The sequence below is a fragment of the Macrobrachium rosenbergii genome, chromosome 53, assembly GCF_040412425.1.
Source record: "Macrobrachium rosenbergii isolate ZJJX-2024 chromosome 53, ASM4041242v1, whole genome shotgun sequence".
NCBI classification, from domain to species: domain Eukaryota; kingdom Metazoa; phylum Arthropoda; class Malacostraca; order Decapoda; family Palaemonidae; genus Macrobrachium; species Macrobrachium rosenbergii.
The window spans coordinates 51,335,829-51,361,318 of record NC_089793.1 but is presented as its reverse complement, the minus strand read 5'-3'; the positions used below and the strand labels follow the sequence as shown (position 1 = coordinate 51,361,318).

Genomic DNA, 25,490 nt, shown 5'->3' with positions numbered 1-25,490 from the left:
TGTACCGGAGACCCGTTTAAGGAAGAACACGACGTTTTAGGCTGTGAAATCACGATGGAGGGTGATTACGTCATCATCAGAGAAATACTGTTTGAGAAATAAAGTTCTAGCTCTCTCTCTCTCTCTCTCCATTTCTGAACAGCGGCTCCTCCCTTGTGAAGAAGTAAGCAGCCGTGTTATGAATTGTGAACACACTGTCTCCTCCTGGACCTCTGCTATCTATCTATCTACCTATCTACCTATATATATATATATATATATATATATATATATATATATATATATATATATATATATATAGGCCTATGTTGTAGGTAATTTGACTCCCGGTATTTTGACTCCCAAATGTGACCATCTTTGTTATCATTCGGTTGCTGATTTACAGAGTAATATAGTTAGCCGATATCATTTCAGTGATTTTGTTCCCCATTTGGTTGTTGATTTACAGAGTAATAGAGTCAACTGAAAGAGCTCGAGTCCCCACCATGACACACGACGAAGATGATGCCACAATTAAGCACGCTGGTGAACATCATCATAGTCCGCGAGCTTCTGCAGAACCCAGAGTTCGCAATACTTGAGCGGACTTGAAGGCGCAAGCAATTTCTTCCCCGGAATGTTCGCGTTCATGAATTGCGACTACTCGTGAGAAGCTCGATGAAAATGAAGTGGCTCACATGCCCTCCTCTTCGTGTGTCACGCAAAAGTAAATGCCCCTCCAATCCCTCAGAGTCGATTTGGCTATGAGATACCCGATGAATACGAGTTCCTTGAAAGTGGCGAACTTTTCCTGCAGTTTGACAGTGGGGGAAATGACGTGGACAGGTTTCTTGTATATTTGCAACCGATAAAGGGCTTGGTCACTTAGCGAATGTAAAGCACTGGTACCAACTATATTTTATCAGTTATACACGCTTCATGTTCAATTGGGTTCATTTAGTGTCCCGAAAAAAAGATGGATTTTTTTACGAGCAGTAGCTCTCAGCATTTTTATGCTTTAATTTTTATTTTACCTTTTTTTATTACAAAACTTTACATCTTATTTTAGCCTGACATCATTACATTTATGCTTTAATTTTTATAGTAGTTTTTTTTATTACAAAATATTACTGACGACTTTTAGTAATATTTGTTTCCCTTTTCGTGCATTTATATAGTTACTTGCTTATACAACAAATATTAATTTAATGTTTTGGGCTGGTGATGGGTTTTCAACAGGTTTTTAATACATTTTGCATTTTCCTAATATTGGTAGCGAAATTACCGGGGGTGAAATTTGCTGGGAGGCAGATTACCTGGAGTCAGATTACCGGGAGTGAAATTACCAGGCCTCAAATTACCGGCTACCACACACACACACACACACACACACACACACACACACACACACACACACATATATATATATATATATATATATATATATATATATATATATATATATATATATATTGACAGTTCCTATAGAATAAATAGTATATAGTTATGGAGCGTTGAAATGTATGTCAAACGACCCTCTTCCTCATAATCCTATTCCTCTGACAGCAGCAGCTGCTCAAGTGAGAGAGACAGAACTCTCCAGGTCGGTGGCAAAAATTGTGCTGAGGAGAGAGAGAGAGAGAGAGAGAGAGAGAGAGAGAGAGAGAGAGAGAGTTATTACAGCAAAGGAAAAACCAGTGAAACTGACATGGCATCAACGCCTGTTCCGTGCCAGCAACATAATCAGTCTCTAGTTGATTGTCACTTCGTAATCAGGAGACGAACCACTCAGCCAAGAACTTTCGAGAGAAAGTGACACAAGGGGAAAGTTGCACGTCCCCGCCTGAAGGTTACTGACGATGCCTTTCATCATGAACAGAGTTTTTGCGAACTCTCAGGGAAATCCTCCGTTCCTGTGAGGATCTGTGACTCACACAGAGTCCTTCTGCCGTCAGTCAGTCAGTCTCTCTTGCTGCTCTTTTATTCTGAGACCCTTTTCCACATCACGACTTGACTGACGCCATTTACCCTAATCATTATCAGTCATATCATTGACTTATATATTTCGTCTTCATTACGCCGCTGAATAATCCCGATGGGTTCCGGCGCTTGGTCTTCAACACCTAAATTTCATAATCAGTCGATCAATAAGGACGACGGAAAGGTAATTTTGTCAGCCGGGAAAGCCTTCATAAGTCACTATCTCCTTCTTATTTTTCTTTTTTTCTTTTCTTTCTTCTGTTTTTATAGATATTACAAATGCAAGAAAAATTGTGCTTCTACATTGTGCCCTTAATTTTTCACACCACTGGACTGCAGATGTCGTGCAGTTGGAACTTCAGAAGTTCAAGCGAAGATGCAATGCATCACTACCCTAATACTATTCTCCTTGCGTTTTAATACATTTGTATCTATTTATTAGTTAATTAATTATTTTTAAAGAGATCTCTTCATTCTGTATTTTCCTTCACCTCCTCTCACTTCTTCCTGATGGACACCTTAATGCTCTTTGGAAGCTTGAATTTCAAGTCAGTGTCTGCTGTGGGTTTGTTCCACATGAATAGGGTTCTTCATCTTCTGGATAATTATCGTAATAATCTTCTTGAAGATGACTGACCTGATGATTTTGGTATGCATTGGTTTTATATTTTCTATTGTAAGGAAGTCACAGCTACACCTTTCCATTCACTCCAAGCAGAGTGCAAGGGAAGGGAGAGCGTTCATAAGGGTGAAAAAACTGAGTCAGAGTGAATTTCACAAGGACCACAATGGCTGCATTTGGTGGCCTTTGAAGAGAAGGAAGAACCACCTCCTCTGTCCTCTCTGACTCAAGGAGAGAGGACTGGAGGCACAACTGCTGCTTCATCAGGCTTTTGGTGAAACAGAGTTACAGATGAATCAAGATATGAATCGTGAGTGAGTCTTTGTAGAGAGAATGAAATTTCGATGCTTCAAGGGGCTACGTTTCACATCTTATGACTTTCCTCACTGCTGAAGAAAGACGCCTGGCGAGAAGAACACAGAAGACTGCTGCTATCGTTTCCAGGAGCCACCGACAGATGGCGGCACCAGTGGCGCTTTTCTGGGAAATGTTCTTAGGGGAAAGCATCCTTTTTCAGAGAAGGAGGACGCGACCACGTGGTCGCGATAATCTGCATGGAACTGGTTAGAGCTGGTTGTCGGGTACTCCGTCGTTCGTCAGTCGCTCTCACACTCCGAGGGTGACAGACAGAGCTGAAAGCGTTTGACTGAACACTGACCCTAAGGATCAACTTCAAATGTTCTTCATTCTTTCTCTTCTCTCTCTCTCTCTCTCTCTCTCTCTCTCTCTCTCTCTCTCTGTTGGCTTCTGGGACAAAAAGGCCCTCAGCAAGACCAATGAATTTATGCAAAATGCTGTTGCAGCAACACCCACTGAGACACCAAGTCCCAAGGCTATAGTTATAACAACACCCAAAGGATTGCTAAAGCAATGACTAGAGCACCCTTGCAAGAGACCGAAGCAACACGCTGAGCAATCCAGTCAAGAAAAGCTAAGGCAATGTCACAGGAAAATCGAGGGGGTGGGGGGAAGGAGGAGACTCTAAACATCTGAGCAAGAGATGAATCAGATGCCAATCTAACTCTGATGAACATGACTGCAACGCCGAAGAAACACCACTGAATAGAGCCCATGTGAAATCCCACATCAGAGTGCACTCTATAGCCATTCTCAAAGCATTGCTCACATTGATAGCTACAGCAACTGTCTCAGTAAAACCTGCAGCAACTTCCACCAAGCAACCGTAAGGGGTATATATATAGCAACAATGATCAGTGTGAAGCAGAATACCGATAGGCAACACTTGAAGCAATAATGTTGTCCTTCGTCTCCTCACAACCACAGCAAATCCCACTTGAGCTTTCTCTCTCCTGTCGTCGCTTGCAGCAGTTCCCATCGGTTACTGCCAGCTACAGACGACGCTCTGTCTATATATGATACCTGCAGCTCTCTCTCTCTCTCTCTCTCTCTCTCTCTCTCTCTCTCTCTCTCTCTCTAGGAGCTTAAATGCTGGCGTTTGTGGAATAATCGCTTCCTCTATAGCCAAATGGTAGACATTCGATATGCAGCCGTGGGGAATCCATTTCCATAAGAACACTCCAACAACAACAAAACAACAAATACAACAACAAGAACAAGAACAACAACAACAATAATAATAATAATAATAATAATAATAATAATAATAATAATAAAAAGAAGAAGAAGAAGAAGAAGAAGAAGAGACAGAGACAGGATGCACACACTCCCTCACTCTTTTGTTGTTGTTTACTGTTGCTGTGCCGTGTGTTTTCTCGTGGCCATTCAACAGTAATGGCGATGGTGACATTTAGACAAAAACGGGAAACAACAAAGGCTGAAGAAAAAATTCAGAGAATAATTATCTCCATTTCGTCGACATCTCTCCTCTCTCTCTCTCTCTCTCTCTCTCTCTCTCTCTCAGGAAATAGAGTGATGCAATATCCTTCAGAGCGCGCTCTCTCTCGCTCTCTTTCAGAGGACTCCAAGTAGTACGTGTTATTCAGTGACAGAATACGCCCTCATTAAATTCTGGGACTCAGCAGAAAGTGCAATCATGGACAGTGTGTGAACAGAGGAAGAAGAAGAAGAAAGAAGAAGAGAGAGGAGATAAAGAAGAAGAAGAAGAAGAGAGAGGAGATAAAGAAGAAAAAGATGAGAGAGGAGATAAAGAAGAAGAAGAGAGAGGAGATGAAGAAGGTGAGTCGTGCTTTCATCCTATAGATGAGAATCATCAAAGTTCACTCTAGTTAACATAACTAATAGAAACAGCTTATTATTATTATTATTATTATTATTATTATTATTATTATTATTATTATTATTATTGTATACTGGCAAGAGGCGCTCTTCCAGACATGTACTGTTGAATGTACAAGATTAATGCAAGCTGACAGAGAGTTTTCTCTATATTTCTGATTACCGCTTTTTCTTTGGTACCACATCTGGCGAGTAAGGGAGAATTTCGTCGATAATAATGTATTTACAAAGTGAGTTTCAGATAAGGAGGACATCTGCAGAGTTATATACACTATAGACAAAAATTTAGGTAGATGTCAAATCAACGACGTGGCCAGCGTTTCATTCGGCTTCGACCGAATATGATCACAGCAGTGGTTTGGAGTAGAATGATGACACGGTACGGTACGGTAAGAGCGGGGGGGGGCGATAGGTTAGAGTGAGGGTTCGATTACAAATCGATTTAAACCCCTGAGGGTCCCCCGGAAGGGAGATAAGGTTTTGGAAGGGGGTTAAAGGTGGGTGAAAGGAAGGTATAAGGGGAAGGAAAGAAGAATGGGACAGACCCATTTGTCATTTAGTTTACAATTTAGGGTCTGTCGGTTATTTCTGTGTGTTTGTAGGCTATCTAGGTGCAGTGAAGGTATGGCAAAGGGCGAAAGCCAAAGCTGTTCGATCAGGCTCAATACTGGAATCGTCATCCCTCCCTGTAGGGGGAGAGGGAAAGAGGACTCAAACCACTGTGCAGTACATTTAGTTAGTGTTAGCAGTAGGACTTAGGCTATAGCATTGGCGGGGGAGGGTTGAAGATACCAGGGTGGAATTACACTGGGATTTCCAGGTCGCCTCCTTTCCCTTATATTTTTTTCCTTTTTGTTTTATTTCATTTGCGGGTTAGCTAAGCAAGTGTGTAGGACCCCTTTCCTTTCTAATTACTGCCTTTCCCTTATTTTTTTTCTTTTATTTATATATCTTTTTTCTATGGCGGGGGCGGGTTAGCTAAGCAAGAGCACTAGACTTCTTGCTTTTCTAATTACCGCCTTTCCCTTATACTTTCCCCTTTGGTTAGTGTTAGTATCTTCTACAGTTAGTGCGGGCTACCATTCACACACACATCCATTCAAAATGCTTCCTTCACCTACTGTCATTCAGAATACATACACACGTGACGCGCGAATGTCAAAATCGTGTAATAAGGGGCTGGGAAGGCTACTGCCTCCCACCCTCTCTCGCTCTCGAAGAGTGGCAGTGTGGTCAGTCGTCTACTGAAATTAATTTAATTTGACAGTCCTGTTCGAGTGGGCATGCATGTGCACTCAAGCCTGTGGTTACAACAGGAGTGCTCACGCACACAGCCATGTCCACTGTTTAGATTAAAGTTACTGAGTGTTAGTTGAAGCATGCTTTAGTTCCTTAGTTGTCCCTGTCGCTATCACTGTCAGTGTCTACAAAGATGGGGTCCGGTAAATCGTCCTGTATGAATCTGGAAAGTCGTCGCCACCAGAGGTGCGTTCTATAGTCTTCATCGTCTAAAGAAATTAAGCTGTCTGTCGTTAGTTCTTCGTCTTGGTCAGAGAGCTTCTGCCAAACCCTGTCTGCAAGTCGGTGGTAACGGTAGTTGATCACTTCAATGCGATATCTTGCATGTAATCTGGTGGAGTCTACTCATTTTATAGTCAACGGGTCAGCAGGGGGCAGGTCACATGCTGAATTTTCACTGGGTGGCGGTGCAATGCTGGTCTCCTATTGGCTGCAGAAAGTTCCCTGCAAGCCGCTTCTTAGGCTCGAAGGTTATGTCGCTGCAGCCTAGAGGACCAACGTGGCTGGAGCGTGACGTCAATGGGTGGTGCGTGACGTAGTGTAAGATCACTGTTGCTCGAATTCACATTGGCTGAGGGACTGCTTGTCTCATCAGGTATTACAAGGCCAAGGGTGTCACTCGTTCTGGTATTACTTTCTTGTCCTGGTATTATTTTTCTTAAATTAGTGGGGAGAAAGAGCACTTCCTGCGTCGTGTTCAGTGGTGGTTTCTCCTGCTGGATGAGTAACGCTTCAAGCAAGCACAGACATCGATGGTGGGGGACCCCCTCCCAATAATCTTGGTGTTCTGGATAATTTTCTCGTGGGAGATGGCTTCATGGTGTAAATTTCTTGTGTGGTTTCTTGTAGCACCTTCTTGTGCATGGCATGAGATCCCCTTCGACAGCTTCATGGTGGTCATTCTGATGTAAGTGCCAGGACATCCATGGGCAGGGCATGAAAACTGGTAGACCACATTTGTCTGCTTCATAGGGTCTCTTGTCGCGGGGTCGGGTTATTTTTCATAATTGGGTCCCTGGTGCGTCAATTCTGTTGGTAAATGATAAGTTTGAGTTTGGTGTCAACTTTGGTAGGGGTTACATTTTCCATAATGATCCTCTTCATTATATCCTCATCCTCTCCGTATTGCGAGTACATTCTTGCCTTGCAGAACAGCTTGATGTGGTTGTGGGGTTGGGGCTGCGGTCTCTCACTCTCGCTGTGCCAATGATCCAGCGCTGTACATACTTCTCTGGATATTTGCTTATTCGAGTATCCATCATCAATGAGCATCTGGGTGATGCAACTGAGTTCTTGGTGAGTGTTCTGCCAGGAAGAACAGTGGGTAAGGGTCCTCTTGACATAGGCCTTGATGGTGGTGTTCTTAAACCTCACAGGGCACTCGCTGTCTCCATTCAGGCACAGGCCTAAGTTTGTCTGCTTGGTATAGATAGAGGTTCTTAGGCCATCTTTGGTTTTGCAGACAAGGACGTCGAGAAAGGGGAGCCGGCCGTTGTTGCTGAATTCGACGGTGTAGTTCAAGGAAGTACACTGGTGGAACATGTGACGGACTGCTTCAACCTCATCGATCGTCTTCTGCCTGCATGAAGATGTCCTCTATATACCTGGCATATATGCGGGGTTTCCCTATATGAGAGAAGACCCTCTCCTCCACTGTGCCCATGTAGAAGGTCACAAAAAGAACACCCAAAGGCGAGCCCATTGCAACACAGTCCTTCTGCCTGAACATCTGGACCTTGTGGCTGGAGAAGGGGGCCTCCTTTGTACATATCTCAAGGAGGGCCCGCGGAGGTGCTTCCAGGATGTTCAGTTGGCATGTAGTGGGGTCCCTGTAGACGTGGTCCATGATGATTTTGATGGTCTCGTCCATAGGCTTGCTCGTAAACAGGGATTCTACGTCCAAGGAGGTGATGGTTCCCATCCCTGGAGAGTCTCGAATCTCTTCTAAAAAATCTGCTCAAGAGCACAGGCTGTATTTGTTTGGAACATAGAGGGTCAGTATCTGGTTGAGGCGCTTGGCCAGTCTGTATGTGGGGGCAGGCGTCTGGTTAATGATAGGACGGAGGGGATTTCCGTTCTTGTGGGTCTTTACGTTTCCATACAAATATCCCAAGCTGTAGTCTCAAATGATGGGAGGGAGGTGTATTGCATTGGTCACTGCATTAACATTGCTGATGATATCGCTGGCTTCTTTCTTTATGCCATTGGTAGGGTTTTGGGAGAGGCGCTCCAACTTGGTGTTGTCAGACAAGGTTAGGTCCAGTTTCTGATGGTATTCCACCGTGTTGATCAGGACGAAGGCTGCTGTCTTGTCTGCACGACACATGGTGATGTCCTCTCTTTGTTGCAGTTTCCTGGCATCCATGAAGGAGAGGACCATCTTGATACGCAAGAAAGAGACAACCAACAAGATAATGACCAACAAGATAATGACATACCAATCCAAGACCTGAGATACCCCGAGAACATCAAGGCATGCCTCACCCATCTTAGAGGGAAAGATAGAAGACGTCTGTGGGACATCATATGAAAGCTCATTTCACTCAATGGGGGCAAGCTCCAGATGCTGCAGCAGACCACAGGATATATTAACCTCACCAACTATGAGCCTACTCCCGATGAAAACTAACTGTTGCTGTTAGGACTCAACTGCCATACCATCGTAAAGGCGAAACCCCCAGAGAAGCACCTAGAGACTGAATTGCTGCTCAATTCCAAACAGCAGTATGAGAACCGTAACCTTGTCTGGACCACTGACTTCCTGCAGCCTCTCCTGCTTGCTGAAGCCCTCGCAGTGTGCTGTGCAGACAAGACAGCAGCCTCCGTCCTGATCAACACAGCGGAATACCATCAGAAGCTGGATGTATTGTCTGACGACACCAAGTTGAGTGCCTCTCCAGAAACCCTACTGACGGCATAAAGAAAGATGCCAATGACATCATCAGCAGTGTTACTGCAGCGACCAAAGTAGTATACCTCCCTCCCACCATCGGAGACTACAGCTTGAGATATTTGTACAGAAACGTAAAGACCGACAAGAACGGAAATCCCCTCTGCCCCCACACCTGGACTGGCCAAGCACCTCAACCAGATTCTGACACCCTATGTTCCAAACTGATACAGCCTGCGCTCTTCAGCGGAGTTTTTAGAAGAGATTCGAGACTCTCCAGGGACAGGAACCCCACAGCCAATGAGAATTTGAGCAACAGAGACGTCACACAACGTCACACACAACCCCATGACGTCACGATCCAGCCTCGTTGGTCCGCCAGGCTGCAGTAACATAACCCTGCAAGCGTAGAAGTGGCTTGCAGGGAACTTTCTCCAGCCAATAGGTGACCAGCATTGCACCACTGGCCAATGAAAATTCAGCATGTGACCTGGCCCCTGATGACCCATCAACTATACTGTAAAATGAGTAGACTCCACCAGCGTCATCATTCTACTCCAAACCACTGCCGTGATCATATTCGGTCGAAGCCGAATGAAACGTTGGCCATATCGTTGATTTGACTTCTACCTAAATTTTTTCTATATTGTCTATAACTCTAAGGATCATGTCCTTATTTGACTACTTTGTAAATACATAATTATCAGCGAAATTCCCGTATACTGACTTCTCCCTTCGGAAGATGAATCACATCGGCACGTTACTCGCCAGATGTAGTACCAGAGAAAAAGCAGTATCAGAAATATAGAGAAAAATCCTACAAGATTATTACAGCTGACGCAGCAATCACATTCAACAGTACATATTATTATTATTATTATTATTATTATTATTATTATTATTATTATTATTTATTATTATTCCGTTATCTGATTGACAAGTAAGAATTGGGATGAACATTTTTGAAAGAATCTGGATAAATGATGAGTTTTTTTACATAGATGGAGAAAATAATACACGCAAGCAAGAGCCTGTGCTGTCAAAAGGCCATTCCCGCTCTCTCTCTGTTTCTTTTATGTACAATGTACAAACTTTTTTTCTGTAAAATTCATGTGATCTCTCTCTCTCTCTCTCTCTCTCTCTCTCTCTCTCTCTCTCTCTCTCTCGTTCATATACAGCATTCACTTTTTTTCATAAATTTAACGTCATCCCTCCTCTCTCTCTCTCTCTCTCTCTCTCTCTCTCTCTCTCTCTCTCTCTCTCTCTCTCTCTCGTTTAAAACTAAACACCCCCAAAACTGACTTCCCTCCCAACTGAGAGAGAGAGAGAGATTCTTCCTACATTCCAGTCCCACTCCCAATTCTGATTTCTCTCCCAAAAGTTTGAATGAATTTGTTTGTACTTTACTTATTTTCAACAGAGAGAGAGAGAGAGAGAGAGAGAGAGAGAGAGAGAGAGAGAGAGAGAGAGAGAGAGAGAGAGAGAGGTATTTCCCGCATTCCAACCCCACACCTAAAACTGATTTCCCTCCCAACTGCTTGACTGAGTTCTCTTTTCACTTTCCCTCTTTTCAACTGAGAGAGAGAGAGAGAGAGAGAGAGAGAGAGAGAGAGAGAGAGAGAGAGAGAGAGAGAGCTAGTCTGAAAAGAGATCATCCAAAAATACATAGTGCCAAAAGAGCTAGTTCTAAAATAGCTATTGCGCAATACGGGGTAGTGTGACAAATAGCTAGGTCTAAATCAGCAGTAAAATTTGTATTACATAAGTGGTAACTGGCAACTCTGCCATAGTTAAAGATTTTTGTTTCAGCTTGACAACAGTCATCTTGTGATTTGGATTCCATATTTGTTTTAGTTTGAAAATAGTCGTCTTGTGGTTTTGGATTCCATATTTGTTTTAGTCTGACAACAGTCGGCTTGTGATTTGAATTTCATATTTGTTCCAGTTTGACAATAGTCGTCTTGGGATTTGGATTCCATAATTGTCATAGTTTGACAATAGTCGTCTTGTGATTTGGATTCCATAATTGTTTTAGTTTGACAATAGTCGTCTTGTGATTTGGATTCCATACTTATTATAGTTTGACAATAGTCGTCTTGTGATTTGGATTCCATATTCGTTTCAGTTTGATAATAGTCGTCTTGGGATTTGGATTCCATACATATTATAGCTTGACAATAGTCGTCTTGTGGTTTGGATTCCATATTTGCTTCAGTCCGACAATAGTCGTCTTGGGATTTGGATTCCATACTTGTTATAGTTTGACAATAGTCATTTTGTGATTTGGATTCCATATTTGTTTTAGTTTGACAATAGTCGTCTTGTAATTTGGATTTCATATTTGTTTTACATTTAAAATAGTTGGCTTCTGATTTGGATACCATATTTGTTTTAGTTTGAAAATAGTCGTCTTGGGATCTGAATTCCATATTTGTTTCAATTTGACAATAGTTGTCTTGGGATCTGAATTCCATATTTGTTTCACTTGCATAATATTCATCTTGTGATTTGGATTCCATATTTGTTTCAGTTTCACAATAGTAGTCTTGTGATTTGTTTCAGTTTGACAATAGTCGTCTTGTGATTTGGATTAAATATTTGTTTTAGTTTGACAATACTCGTCATGTGATTTGGATTCCATATTTGTTTTATTTTGAAAATAGGCGTCTTGTGATTTGGATTCCATATTTGTTTCAGTTTGACAATAGTCAGCTCAGTGGTCTGGATGAAATGACAGGTCTAGGCTAGAAGCCTAGCACTGGGACCCAATAGGTCACTTGGTATGGTGATGAATGAATGAAAATGAAATTAAATGTTGCACAAAGGCAAACGCTCTCATGCTGGGACACACTCACACAATAAATACATTTATACTCATGTTTCCATATATACTTACTAAAAAGGGAGACACCAAGTAAAATAGCCAAAGAAATTAATGGAAAGATTGAAACACTACAACAATGGCAGTACTGAATACTGATTAAAATATTCACGATTTATTTTCTGACCACGATTTATTTTTGACGAGTTTTTAAAATAAAAAATGGAGCTTTTAAAAAAATTTTAAATAAAAAGTCTAGCTTTTTAAATGTTTTTTACCACTAATATTAGTCTTATGCCGCACTGACTATTATAGTACTAGCTCTTACGTAGCACTGTCAATAATGACCTTACTGGGAAAGAAGTAAATCTTCACACGAATAACGAGAGCAGAACAGTAATAGTATATATAAAGTAGATTCAAAGATTAAAAACATAACTGTTAATCAAAATGAAATTGGTGGGGCAAGGGATGGAGAAAAAAGAAAGTATTGTAGCATGTGCACGCAAGCACAGATAATATGCATATGCATGCAAGCACAAATAATATATGAAGTTAAAATCTAGCTTCTATGTGGCGCTAGCTCTTATTGCGCACTAACTATTTCAGAACTAGCTATTTTGCATTAGCTCTTTTGGGTTTCAACACAGACAGAGAGAGAGAGAGAGAGAGAGAGAGAGAGAGAGAGAGAGAGAGAGAGAGAGAGAGAGAGACTTCATATACTCCACCCCAACCCCAAAAACTGACTTCTCTCCCGACTGATATACTGTGTTCCTATTTCCTTTTGTTTTTCCAGAGAGAGAGAGAGAGAGAGAGAGAGAGAGAGAGAGAGAGAGAGAGAGAGAGAGAGAGAGAGAGAGAGAGACTACACCCCAAAACTGATTTCCCTCTCAACTGTTTGACGGAGTCCCTTTTCCCTTTCCTTCTTTCCAACAAAGAGAAGAGAGAGAGAGAGAGAGAGAGAGAGAGAGAGAGAGAGAGAGAGAGAGAGAGAGAGAGAGAGAGATACTTCCTACATTCGACCCAACCTGTAAATATGATTTCCCTACCAACTGTTTGACTGAATTCTTTTTTCCTTTCTTTTTTTTCAAAAGTATATATATATATATATATATATATATATATATATATATATATATATATATATATATATATATATATATATATATATATATATATATATATATATATATATATATATATATATATATATATAATATATATATATATATATATATATATATATATATATATATATATATAATATATATATATATATATATATATATATATATATATATATATATATATATATATACATATATATATATATATATATATATATATATATATATATATATATATATATATATATATATATATATATATATATAGAGAGAGAGAGAGAGAGAGAGAGAGAGAGAGAGAGACTTCTTATATTCCACCCACACTCCAAAAAATAACAAATAAAAAACAGAAATTTGCATTTTTCCTAGTATACAGACCCACATCATCATATGACAGGAGATGCCCAGTCGTGCAAGCGCATCACGGCTATAAGTAGACTCGTTCTGAGGAGCTCCCCAGCCCCTACAACCTATCATGACCTTTGTTCCCTCAATCGTTGAATTAGCCCGAGTGTCACTGTGCAGTATGTTCGCAGTAGGAGAGAGAGATCGGGCAAAGAGGGTGGCATTAGAAAGTAACTCTACTCATACGATGATGTGGGTTTGTATGTTAGGAAATTACAAATTTCTGTTTTAATTTGTTATTTATTCCAACACGGATACAAGCCCCCAACATCATATGACAAGAGACTCGTAAAAAGGGTGGAGGACGATCTCTTAGAAAGAAAAATAGAGCAAGAAATGGTTCAATCTGTAAAAGGCACTCTTGATATTCCGGAGTTCCATCCATGTGGTGTGACGGAGCTGTAAGGCCAGCTCTACGTCTTCTAACAGAGATATGTGGCTGCTCAGCGTCTTACACCACTTGTTGATCTGGTGCTACCGGACCCAAGTTGAAGGTATCTAGTGATCTATGTGTTACATCTTTTAAATAGAAAGATGTAAAGGTAGTCTGTCTCTTCCAAACCCGGTCATGCAGGGCTTGTCCTGCAGAGTAGTTTTTCTTCAAGGCTACTATAAGACCTATACTTCTGATGACATGTGCCTTAACTCTGGTCGGGACAGGACTTGCACCTCCTCCAGAGCCGTAGGCTTTTCTTATCCCTCTCTTAACCAGAAAGATATTGTGTTCTTTGATATTTCCTTCTTAGTCAGGCTGTACTTAAGAACAGTCTACATTTGGCTGGTCTGTTGATGGCTATGCTTTTCAGGTATGCTTTCACAGCTCTGACTGGGCACAGTAACATTTCTTCCTGTTCGTTACCCACAAGGTCCTTGAGAGAGGGAATTGGAAAACCATCAAACCTTGGGTAATGTGTAGAGGGGTTTTGTGTCTTTGTTATGAAGCCCAGGAGAAAAGTAAACGCCAACTCCATCCAACCACAGGTATGAGTGACGTCGTAAAAGAGGGCATGAATTTCTCCTGCTCTCTTTGTTGATGCCAGTGCTAGTAGGAACATTGTTTTCAAAGTCAAGTCTCAGTCTGAAGCAGTCTTGATTTGTTCATAGGAAGACTTGGTCAAAGAATCCAGAACTTTGGTTACACTCCACTCAGGTGATTTCAGTCCTCTGGGGGAACAAATCTTTTTGAAGTGTTTCATCATATCAGAGAGTTCCCATGACGTTGACAAGCCTGTGCCACTTGCTTTAAAAACTTTAGAGGGGTGGCTGTTTAGCCTTTCCCTGTCGACACAGAGAGGTTATTATGCTAAAGAAAAAGGAGGAAATCTGCTACATCCTTTATAGTTGTTTTGAGGGAATGTAAATTCCTTTCATTGCACCAGTCCAGAAAGACTTTCCACTTTCCTTGGTGGAGGTTGAGGGAGGATTGTCTAACTGAATTGGCAAGGACCCCTGCAACTTACCTTGAAAAACCTTTCTTTCTGAGAAGTCGCTGGATAGTCTCCCATCCTTGAAGTTGGATGGCGGCTACTGCTTGATGTACTCGGCTGCTGTGCCCGTCTCAACAGATTTGGTGTTAGAGGCAGACATCTTGGAATGTCTACTAACAGGTGGAGAAGATCTGCATACCACTCTGCTTGAGGCTACTATGGAGCTACCAACATCATCCTCAGACCATGGGAGATGAATAACCTGTTTATTACTCTCCAGATCTGGCTGAATGGAGGGAACATGCACACAACCAAGTTGTCCCACTGGTGTTGGAATGTGTCTTGCATGACAGCCTTTTTTTTTGTTGGGGACCGGTGAGCAGTAAAGGGGCAGTTTGTGGTTCCTCGATGTTGCAAAAAGATCCAGTGTGGGACCCTCCCACAACCTGAACAGTCTGTCCACTACTGCCTGTTCCAAAGACCATTCCGTCCCCATTATCTAGAGATGTTGTCGCTCATGACTGCTGTTGTCTTCCCTTGAAGGCACTCTTGAAAGTGCTGTAGTGCCAACCAGGGTGCTTTCATCTCCAGGATATTGATGTGTTCCTGACATTCCTTTCCACTCCGTTTCCCTGAAGCACACCTTCTGTTTAGGTGGGTGCTCCACCCCTTTTGGGATGCATATAAGAATACTAGCATCTCTGGAGTTAACTAGGTTAACTGCAGTCCCTGTAAGTGGTTCTGTGGGTCTCTCCACCACTGCAGATCCTGCCTGTTCCTCTCTGTCAGTGCAATCAGGTCCTCCCCTGTTCTTTTCTGATTTCCATCTGTCTCCTTTAAGCTCCACTGTAAGGAACGGATGTGGGCTCTGCCCCTTGGTACAAGTTTTCCAAAGAGACCAGATGTCCCATCAGAATTTGCCAATTCTTCTTTGGTTGGAGAGAACTGGAAAGGAACTTGGTCAAAATTTACAGGAACTTGACTATTCTCTCCTGTGACAGGAAGGCCTTCGACTTCTGAGTGTCTATCTTCATGCCCAAGTATCTGATGCATTGAGCTGGTATTAGGTCCAATTTCTTGTAGTTGGTGAGAATTCCTAGGGTCTTGTACATATTCAAGAACAAGTCCCTGTCTCTCTTGGCCTGTTCTGCTGTCAGTGTCAGAATGAGACAATTGTCTAAGTATCTCCATAGATGAATTCTTCTCTTATAGGCCCATTCTGATACTAGTTGAAGACTGGTGAATACTTGGGGAGCTGTCGCTAGGCCGAAGCAGAATGCCCTGAATTGGTAAGTGACTTTCCCTGAGACAAATCGTAGGAATTTCCTGGAGGAAGGACGAATTGGGATTTGGAGATATATGTTTTGTAGATCCAAGGAGATCGTGAAGTCTCCTTCCTTGATCTCTGCTAGCACTGATTTTGGTGTCTCCATTTTGAATGGAGTTATGCAAAGTTATCTGTTCAACATTGACAGATCTATGATGGGGCCACAACTGTCTGATGCCTTCTCTACCAGAAAATCCTGATGACCTGTCTTTCACTTTTTCTACAGACACTTTGTCTAGCATGATCCGGACTTCTTGTTGAAGAGCTCTCTGCTTCGGGGAGTCTTTTCAGTAGGAAGGGAATTTGAGTGGTATTGGAGTCAAGAGGGGTTTCTGCTCAAAATTAGGATGTACCCCTTCCTGGGATTCTGGACAGTCCATTCCTCTGCTCTGGCTTTCTGCCACTCTGACCACTTGTTCCCCAAGCAGCCCCCAATCCTGGTCTGTTGAAGCGGATGGGGGAAGCTCTATTTCTCATCTACTGGCTCCTCTCTTGCCTGTTCCATTACGTCCACCGGCACGTGGAGGGGGGGGGGGTGGCACAGTGGAATAGTAGGGCTGTCTTCCTTCTTCTCATGATCTTCCTCTGGAAGATTGGGAGTCTTAACAAAACCTCTGCTAAAAAGTCTGTCCTGTAGGTCTTGTCAGTCTACCCCAGTTGCTGGAACTGTAGGACCATCTTCTCAGGGCTGGTCTAACTGATGACAATGGTATAAATGTATTTTTCTTCCTCTCTCCTGTTTGCAAGTGCCTGATCCAAATGTTCTTGAAGAGATTACAGACATACCTGACACAGCATTGTTTGTCAAGTTCAACCAACTGCCTGATGAGAATTGTCTTTGGGCTACCAAGATGAGAGATTCTCTTTTTCCAACAGTACATTAACCCACAGATTTACTATATATTTTGTCAAGTATTTTAGGAATTTCCTGGATGGAGAGAAAAAGTCCTTGATGACCATCCAAGACTTAAAGGAGACAGTCCTTCCTATTATTTTTAACAATGCCCCTTGACAGTTGTCAAGCCAAGAGGCAGCTCTCAATGTCCTCCCTAAGGTTAATTCAAAATTCACCATTTCTCTACTGGTGAATTTCGTGCCTATTTGACGTAAATAGACCACTGATGCATTTTCAGACAACCGGAGTAGTGTCCCGTCCACTATCCTGGGAAGAGAAGCTGGTTTTACTGAAAGATAATATTTTGCCTGTCATGCCAAAGGAGGCAGCAATATTTGAGACCTGGAGGCAGCCAAGGAACCTTCTTCTCCTGCTATTTGAATATCTACTTCCTTTATTACAGACCTCACCATCTTAGTTAATGGGAGGCAGATGGACCTCTTGGCTTCTGGTATGGTATCCTTCACCTGTTCCATTAAAGAGGAGTCAACAAAATCCTTGGTTACCTCGTCCCCAGGTTCCAAGTGATCCAAAATTTTCCATATCATATGGATAAGAGTTACAAATTTCACTCCTTCTTCTGAAAAATCATGAGCTAACTGCCCTCAATCTTTCACACTCGCCCCCTCCTTTCCAGAAACTGGGTGTTTTTGTTTGGATGTCTTCGTGAAGGAGTATCAGGTGATACTTGATACCTCCTTCTCCTACTGTTTGCAGGTCTTGTTGAACGGTAAAAGGGGGAACAAGACTCTGACCTCTCTCAGTTACTCTATGAATGGGATTGAGCACATGTACGAGACCATTCCCTTGACTCGGGTCTGCCATCATGGAGTGGGTGTACTCGCAGTTCCTCATCCTCTTCCCAACTCAAGGAACTGTGATGGACACCGTGTATGTACATCTCTGGCTTCGTGGTTTGTCTCCTCGAGCCACTGCTCCAACACAGATTCTTGTTGGTGGCACAGGGACTGCCAGAACGAGCGAGACTGGGATCATCAGACCATGTGGAACGTTGAGTGCCATCTTGGTGCCTGGGTCTTCAATGCGCAGGATGGCTCTTTCTTTCATGATGTATATCCCTGATGGAATTACCGTGTCACATCACGCCCCTCAAGCATGAGTGGGAGGTGTCTACAGACCTTATGGAACAGGGAGTACCCGTTCAGTGCATGGATATGTGAGGCACTGGATGGTTTGTCTCTCTGAGACGTCCACCTTTGAAGGAGGTACCGCGTCGAATCACACTTCTAGAACGTTACCAGGTGTCCCTAGAAGTAACAGACTGGTGTCTGGCCCATTGACGGGAGGGATGGTACTTCTCCCCATGTCTTCCGTGTTTCAAGGAAGCAACGTGCCAAGTCATGCTTCTGGAATGTGAATGGGAGATGCTCTCTGATGGGTACAACTGGCATTTCTTCTTAGCTTACTTCTTTTCCAAAACTGAACGATGGTCATCTCTTTGCTCATCATATTTTTCAGTGGAAGAATCTATTTGACGCCATTTCATAGAACCTGCCGCCTGTTCGAGGGAGGATTCTGACTCGGTAGTGTTAGCTCTCCCTCTCTTCTGCCGGTATCTGCTGGTCCCTGGTATCAGGCTAGATGGATGGTATCCGCTGATCCATGTCTGGCTGGGGGAGGGACTACTGGGATCCCTGCCCACACCCTTACTTTCCTCCGTTTTCTCTGTGCTCCCCACTGCATTAGCACTCTCAGACCCTTTGTTAAAGAACTTAAACAGCGGTGATATCATCACCTGTTGAATATTCTTCTGTTCAGGGGAAGAAACAGTTGGAAAGTTCCTACCAGTAGTGGCGGGGAGTGGAGAAGGAACAAAGATAGCGGGAGAGGAGATGCAGGTAATGGAGGGAACTGTATCCCTGAGAGTCGACGTAGATTTCTTCTCTCCCCTCTTGTCATGCTTTTCCCATTGAGATGCTGGGCACGTCTCGCATTCGGTACGAGTCAGAGAATGAGAACAATAGTGTCTGCGACACTTAGCACACAAAGAATGCAGTTGATAGAAACTGGTGACAAGAACTTTGCACAAATCTTCCCTTTTCCTGCTATTCCCTTACATCGACGAGAAGCGCGTTTTCCGTTTCATTTTCCTGGTTTCTTTCACTAGAACCACAGTCAGAAATTCATTTCTGCCTCGCAGAACAGACAACACTAGATCACAGAGGGAGAAAAAACTTAGAAACTGTATGGTATGTTTCTTCCCAAACCCGAAGGTATCACTGCTCAGCACAAAGGTGCGTAAACCCGGCCCCAACCACTCGAGATCCCGGCTTTTTTGATTCTGTGATATCAAAACACTGATAAACTTTTCTCTCTGTCTAGAAAGTTAATTCACTGGAGAATAAATGACACTTAACACTCAAACATCAGTTTGGTGGAAGGGAAGTGGAAAAAGATTAACGTCCAATAATAGTAGACGGGATTCTACTCCAGGCAGAGCACATAAAAGCATTTGTGCATGAGGCCAATGCTAAGAAACGATTGAGGGAACTTGTATCAGTGTTGGAATAACTGCTCTCCCTCCCAAGTCTTTGATCGAGTCTCTTTTTCTTTCCTTTTTTTCAACAGAGAGAGAGAGAGAGAGAGAGAGAGAGAGAGAGAGAGATACTTCCTATATTCCACAACCACCCCCAAACTGTTTACCCTCCTGTTGTGGCAGAATTCAAAACACAAAAAAAAAACCACACACAACACTCACCCTGATCCTCGGTTGCTGGGAGATGGATTAAGGCCGCCGTAACAACCACAACCACAAACACAACAAGGAAATACAAAAAAAAAAGAAACAGAACACACACACAATAAACAGCACACCAACAATAAAAACCAACAACTCCCGGAAAAGCATACGAAAACTGTCCAACACGAGAAAAAACTGACCGGCACTAGCTCTGACTAAAGACTCTCAACAACAAAAAAAAAACCCTCCTTCACATTCTCACAGACAGACAGCGCCGTAAACAAACTTCAACTAACGACCCTTATCCCTCTCCCAACAACCGAAACACTCACTAACGACAATTACACTCGCTCTCTCTGTCTCTCTGTCTCTGTCTCACAAAACGTTGGGAAATGCTAAATAAAAATCCATTCATCCCTCTATACTGTTTCATTTGGTTTCTTTTTCCTTTACTCCTTTGCAACAGAGAGAGAGAGAGAGAGAGAGAAAGGTACTTCCTGCATTCTACCACAAACCCAAAACTGTTTGAGTGAGTTCCTATTTTCTTTACTCCTTTTTAACAGAGAGAGAGAGAGAGAGAGAGAGAGAGAGAGAGAGAGAGAGAGAGAGAGAGAGAGAGAGAGATACTTCCTGCAATCCATCCCTACTCCCAAAACTGATTTATCTCCTAACTATATGAATGAATCGTTTTATCTTTCCATATATCAAACAAAGAGAGAGAGAGAGAGAGAGAGAGAGAGAGAGAGAGAGAGAGAGAGAGAGAGAGAGAGAGAGAGAGAGATACTTTCTACATGCCTCCCTCACACCAAACCTATTTCCTTCCCGACTGTTTGATTGAATCCATTTTTTCATTTCCTTCTTTCCAACAGAGAGAGAGAGAGAGAGAGAGAGAGAGAGAGAGAGAGAGAGAGAGAGAGGAGATTTCTCTATTTTCAAAGCTTCCTTGTGTCTGCTTCCTTCCCCTTCTCCAGTCTCCACCTCCATCAGTCTCTTCCCTTCCTCCTCCAGTCCCTCAAATTCTCTGTCTCCTATTGATCTCATCATGAGTAGTCAAGTGAAAGTTGATGTTAACATTACTTCTCTTGTTATGATCATTACTGATGTTTGTCTCATTCTGTTTCCTGCTCTTAACTGCTCTTATTCTCTTCTTTTTCTCAGGTTCTTTTTTTGAAGTCTTTTGCAAGAGAAAACATGGACCTGCAAGCATAGACTCTCTCTGTCCTAAGCTTAGGCTCCCAGCGTTGATATTAAGAAAACATGGCTTTCTCCTCAAAATCAGTTCTTCCTCCTGAAGATTTAAGATGCTTGAGGTATTACCATTTTGTGATGAAGTATGGGAAGAAGGTGTTTCATTTCATATACACCTCCTTCTTTCTCCAAGGACAACACAAGAGCATACGACAGATTCTCATCGACAACCAAGTTCCACTTGGTAGGGAAAGTCCTTTCAGTGTCAATGAAATAAAAAGCCTTACAAATGAGCTTCCGGAAAATCTCAACATCACAGTGATGAACAAAATCTGCCAGGTTCTTTGGCTAAAAGGGGTGAATGACCCTGGTGAGGAACTCAGAGGATTAATGAAAAAAATAAAAGATGAGAGGAACTCTGTTAGCCATGAAGCCCATAATATGACACACACTGATTTGGAGCGTAGACTCGCTAAATTTCAAGCAGTGCTCCAGGAAACTCTTGAGAAAACCAAATTTATCTTTCCAAAACACAGTGCTTGGATTGACGATCTTAAAGCAGAGATTCAAGATGCTGTTTCAAAGCCCCTAGAAAAGATCCGTGAGAAATATGATCCTTCAAACCCTCAGGATATACAAAGGCTTAAAGATGAAATAGAAGGGTTTCAGCTTGAGTTGTCTGACATGATACAAAAATCCTCTGAAGCAGAACTCCAGTGGCGTAATGAACGCTTCTGTCTGATTCTGCCCTACGACTGGCTTCCTCAGTATGGTACTACAGATCCAAGTAACATCATGGTCTGTTTACCAGTGGCGTATGATCAAGGGTTAAATGGAGGTCCCTATGACAATAAAAGTGTTACTGTATATCAAAATGAAATCCTCAACAAAGACAAAATGGGAAAAGAATTTGATGTTGTAATTATATCTGGTGATGCAGGTTCTGGAAAGACCACAATTCTTCGTTCCTATGTGGAGGGATGGTGCAAGAAGAGAACAGATATGCCAGAACTCTCTTCCTTCTCATTTCTAATCTCAATGGAGTTTCGAAATCATGACCATGACAACTTTGATGACTACCTTAGAAGCTTGATTCCAAGAACTGTCGCTCTATTTCCTTTTAACCTTGTCAAATCGGTCGTCCTGTGTTCAAAGTGTTTGGTCTTATGTGATGGCTATGATGAGGTCAATGAGAAATCTAGAAAGCTATTTGAAGACGTTTTAGCACTTCATTCAAACAACATGACGTTTGTTGTCACAACACGTCCAGGGGATATCGAGGAACTAACAAATATTGTGAACAAAGGAAAACGTTCCAGAATCAACCTCACTGTTTCAGGTCTTCAGGAAGTGGATATGAAATTGCTCACAAAAAAGCTCATTAGCCACATGGTGAATGATGATGTCACTCAAGTGGAGCAAATGAAAAAAGAGCTGCTTCAGAAAATAGAAGAAATGGACACTGGCACTAGAGCCATCCTGCAAACCCCTTTGTATTTTAACCTGTTCATTCTCCATTATATTGAGCGTCCAGACTTAAGGGATGAAATGAGCCCCAGGACCTCAGTCTACTTACTGCTGAGAAAGCACAAGATCATGAGAATCTCCGACAAGACAGGAATCTCTGATGAATCACTAGAGGAATTTGACGCACTGTACAGAAAATGGTCTCTGAAGCATTACACTGAGGAAAAATCTGAATGGTCTGAGGCAGATGTAAGACGCTTCAAAAAGAAGATTTGTAGCCCAGAGCTACATCGAAACTTTGATGCCATCATGTCATCCTATTTCTCCATAAAGAAAAAACGGGAGTCTCTGAAGACTGTAAAGGTGTACTGCCATAGACACAAAAGTGAGCAGGAGTTTGCAGCTGCAGGCAATATCTGCGATGACATCATCACGTCAATCAGAAGGTCAAAAGGAGGAAAGATAATTCGAGAGGTGCTGAAATTGAAAGGACTATGGGATGGAAGTGATCCACACCAGTTATTTTGGGAATTAAGAGAAGTCATTTCCTTCATACCAGGAATACTTTACAGCACTGAGAGAGATGTATTGTATGAGACAATAAATGAATTACATGAACTCACTGCATCAGACAGGCTCTCTAATGTACATGATGACCTTTTAGAACCATGTATTGAAACTAGATTGGACGGTAGGGTTTTGGAATCACTTGTATCACAGATGGAGAGAAAAACTTCCCTGAAGGAGGGAGTGAGATTTACACAAACCAAGAGTCTTTATGTCCTACCGTCCTTGCTGTGTCAACTGAGGCCCAAAAAGATTTTATTGAGATTTTCATCAAATGAACTAAGAGATCTTTCGCAGCTCGATGAAACTCTGCGGGCTGCAAATGAATCCGACATTCATACAGAGGTTTGGCTGCGGAGAGACCTAAGGGATTGCGCAGAACTTTCAAAACAGGATTTGCGTCCAGTGGATGAATTAAGTAAGTGGGAACGTCGAGCTTTACTCCATTAATTATAAAGTACTAAAACCTTTAGACATAACTCAAACGTTTAACTTTAGCTTTTTAGTTATTCTCTGCTTATTCTTCTGCATCTTTGGTAATGACCTCTTCATGTCATTGAATTGCTCGTCTCATTTGATAAGAGACTTTAAAGAATTATGCAAATACATCGGAATGTGTTTTCTCAGCCTCATTATCATTATATATATATATATATATATATATATATATATATATATATATATATATATATATATATGTGTGTGTGTGTGTGTGTGTGTGTGTGTGTGTGTGTGTGTGTGTGTTTTATATAACAATGAAAACAGCAACAGTTTAGTTGTGCTGCTTCTCACTTATTATTTTCTGTTGTTGTAGATGATAATATCAATGACTCTAAACAAAATAAATTCCTCTCATTTTTCCATCCCACAGCTTTGGTCATTGACGTTGATGGATACCAAGACTTAGACAGCCTGTGTCCCATTTCTCTCATGACCTCAGCAAAGGAACTGAGACTGATATACCACATGAGAAATGCTACCGAGAATCGTGTTGCCCAAGTCATAAACAGGACGATTCGAACAAAAAGGGAAGAAGCCACAATAGATTTAAGGATTTACTTATATAAAGGTGAGTGTCAGTATCATCAAGAGTCAACCGTCCCGAAAGAAACTGTTCCTTTTCCTTTCCCTTCTTGTATCCACCTCCTCCATTATGTAGCCCTTCGTTGGCTGAGTCGGTTGAGCTTCAGACTGTCACTCGATGGGCCGGAGTTCAATCCCCGCGTCCGGCTGATGAAGAGTTAGAGGAATTTATTTCTGGTGATAGAAATTCCTTTCTCGCTATAATGTGGTTCGGATTCCACAATAAGCTGTAGGTCCCGTTGCTAAGTAACCAATTGGTTCTTAGCCACGTAAAATAAGTCTAATCCTTCGGGCCAGCCCTGGGAGAGCTGTTAATCAGCTCCTCAGTGGTCTGGTAAAACTAAGGTATACTTAACTTTTCCTCCATTATGTGAGCAGAATAAAAAAGAAGCAAGGATATCAGGCGGAGAGAGGCTAGGAAAAGGAAGACTTTAAATATAATGGTAAATAAGAGTGTTGAAATTAATTACATTTTATGCTATTTCTATTTTAACCTCCTGATTTCCTCTAAGTTATAACTGTACAGTGATTCTAGACATTATATATATATATATATATATATATATATATATATATATATATATATATATATATATATATATATATATATATATATATATATATATATATATATATATATATATATATATATATATATATGTGTGTGTGTGTGTGTGTGTGTGTGTGTGTGTGCAAGTGCTGATCAAGAGTGTGTGCAGGTCAAGTACAGTAGGTGTTAATATCCTACCATTTTTGTCTTTCCTCAGATCAGGACGTAAAGCTCCTACTCCAGTCGCTAAGTGTTCGGCCTTTGAGGTCAATAACTATTTTGGAACCTTCTGGTGCAAAGATTGGTGACGCTGAAGAACTGAAGACACTCTGCAGGGACAAGGGACTTGGAAAATTAAACAGTAACCTGTGGACTGACTAAGAAGAAGACGCAGAAGAAGAAGCAGAAGAAGAAGAAGAGAAGAAAAACAATTGCAGTTGTTTCTTATGAAGATCTTTTGGAAAAGTGCAAATGGTGTCTTTTATTCCTTTAGTGTTATTATTCTTTGGAGAGAGAGAGAGAGAGAGAGAGAGAGAGAGAGAGAGAGAGAGGGCACTGTCAATATTAACACCCGTATTACTCAAGCCGATGGAAAGCCCACAGAAGCTCATCAACAGTGAGTCTATCCCTCACTGCACCTCTCTCTCGTAAGTTTTTTACAAGTGTTTTCACAATTGAAGACACCACCTCAGTGCCTGAACCAGCTATTAAGTATGAAAGTGCAGAACCGCCTGACAAAATATCTACAGAAGACGTTAAAAACAAAGCAGAAAAACTAAACGAGTTCAAATCTCCAGGCCCGGATGGGATTCATCCAAGAGAAATTAAAGAGTCACTAGAGGAGATACAGTAGTTCCTCACCTACATAAACAATACAGAAAAAAGTGCAGAACAACGAAAGGCACCACAGGGATGGAAACTAGGTAATGTGCCCCCAGTTTACAA

General features: G+C 41.8%; 1 protein-coding gene across 1 annotated transcript; it reads left to right on the top strand.

Moving 5' to 3' along the window:
* The first annotated feature begins 4,255 nt into the window (after positions 1-4,255).
* Positions 4,256-25,369, top strand: LOC136834451 (uncharacterized). The gene is made up of 4 exons (XM_067097053.1): positions 4,256-4,738; positions 20,849-23,330; positions 23,784-23,981; positions 24,763-25,369. Exons 2-4 carry the CDS (start codon positions 20,948-20,950, stop codon positions 24,924-24,926), a joined length of 2,745 nt encoding a protein of 914 aa, XP_066953154.1. The 5' UTR covers positions 4,256-4,738; positions 20,849-20,947; the 3' UTR covers positions 24,927-25,369.
* The last annotated feature ends 121 nt before the right edge of the window (positions 25,370-25,490 follow it).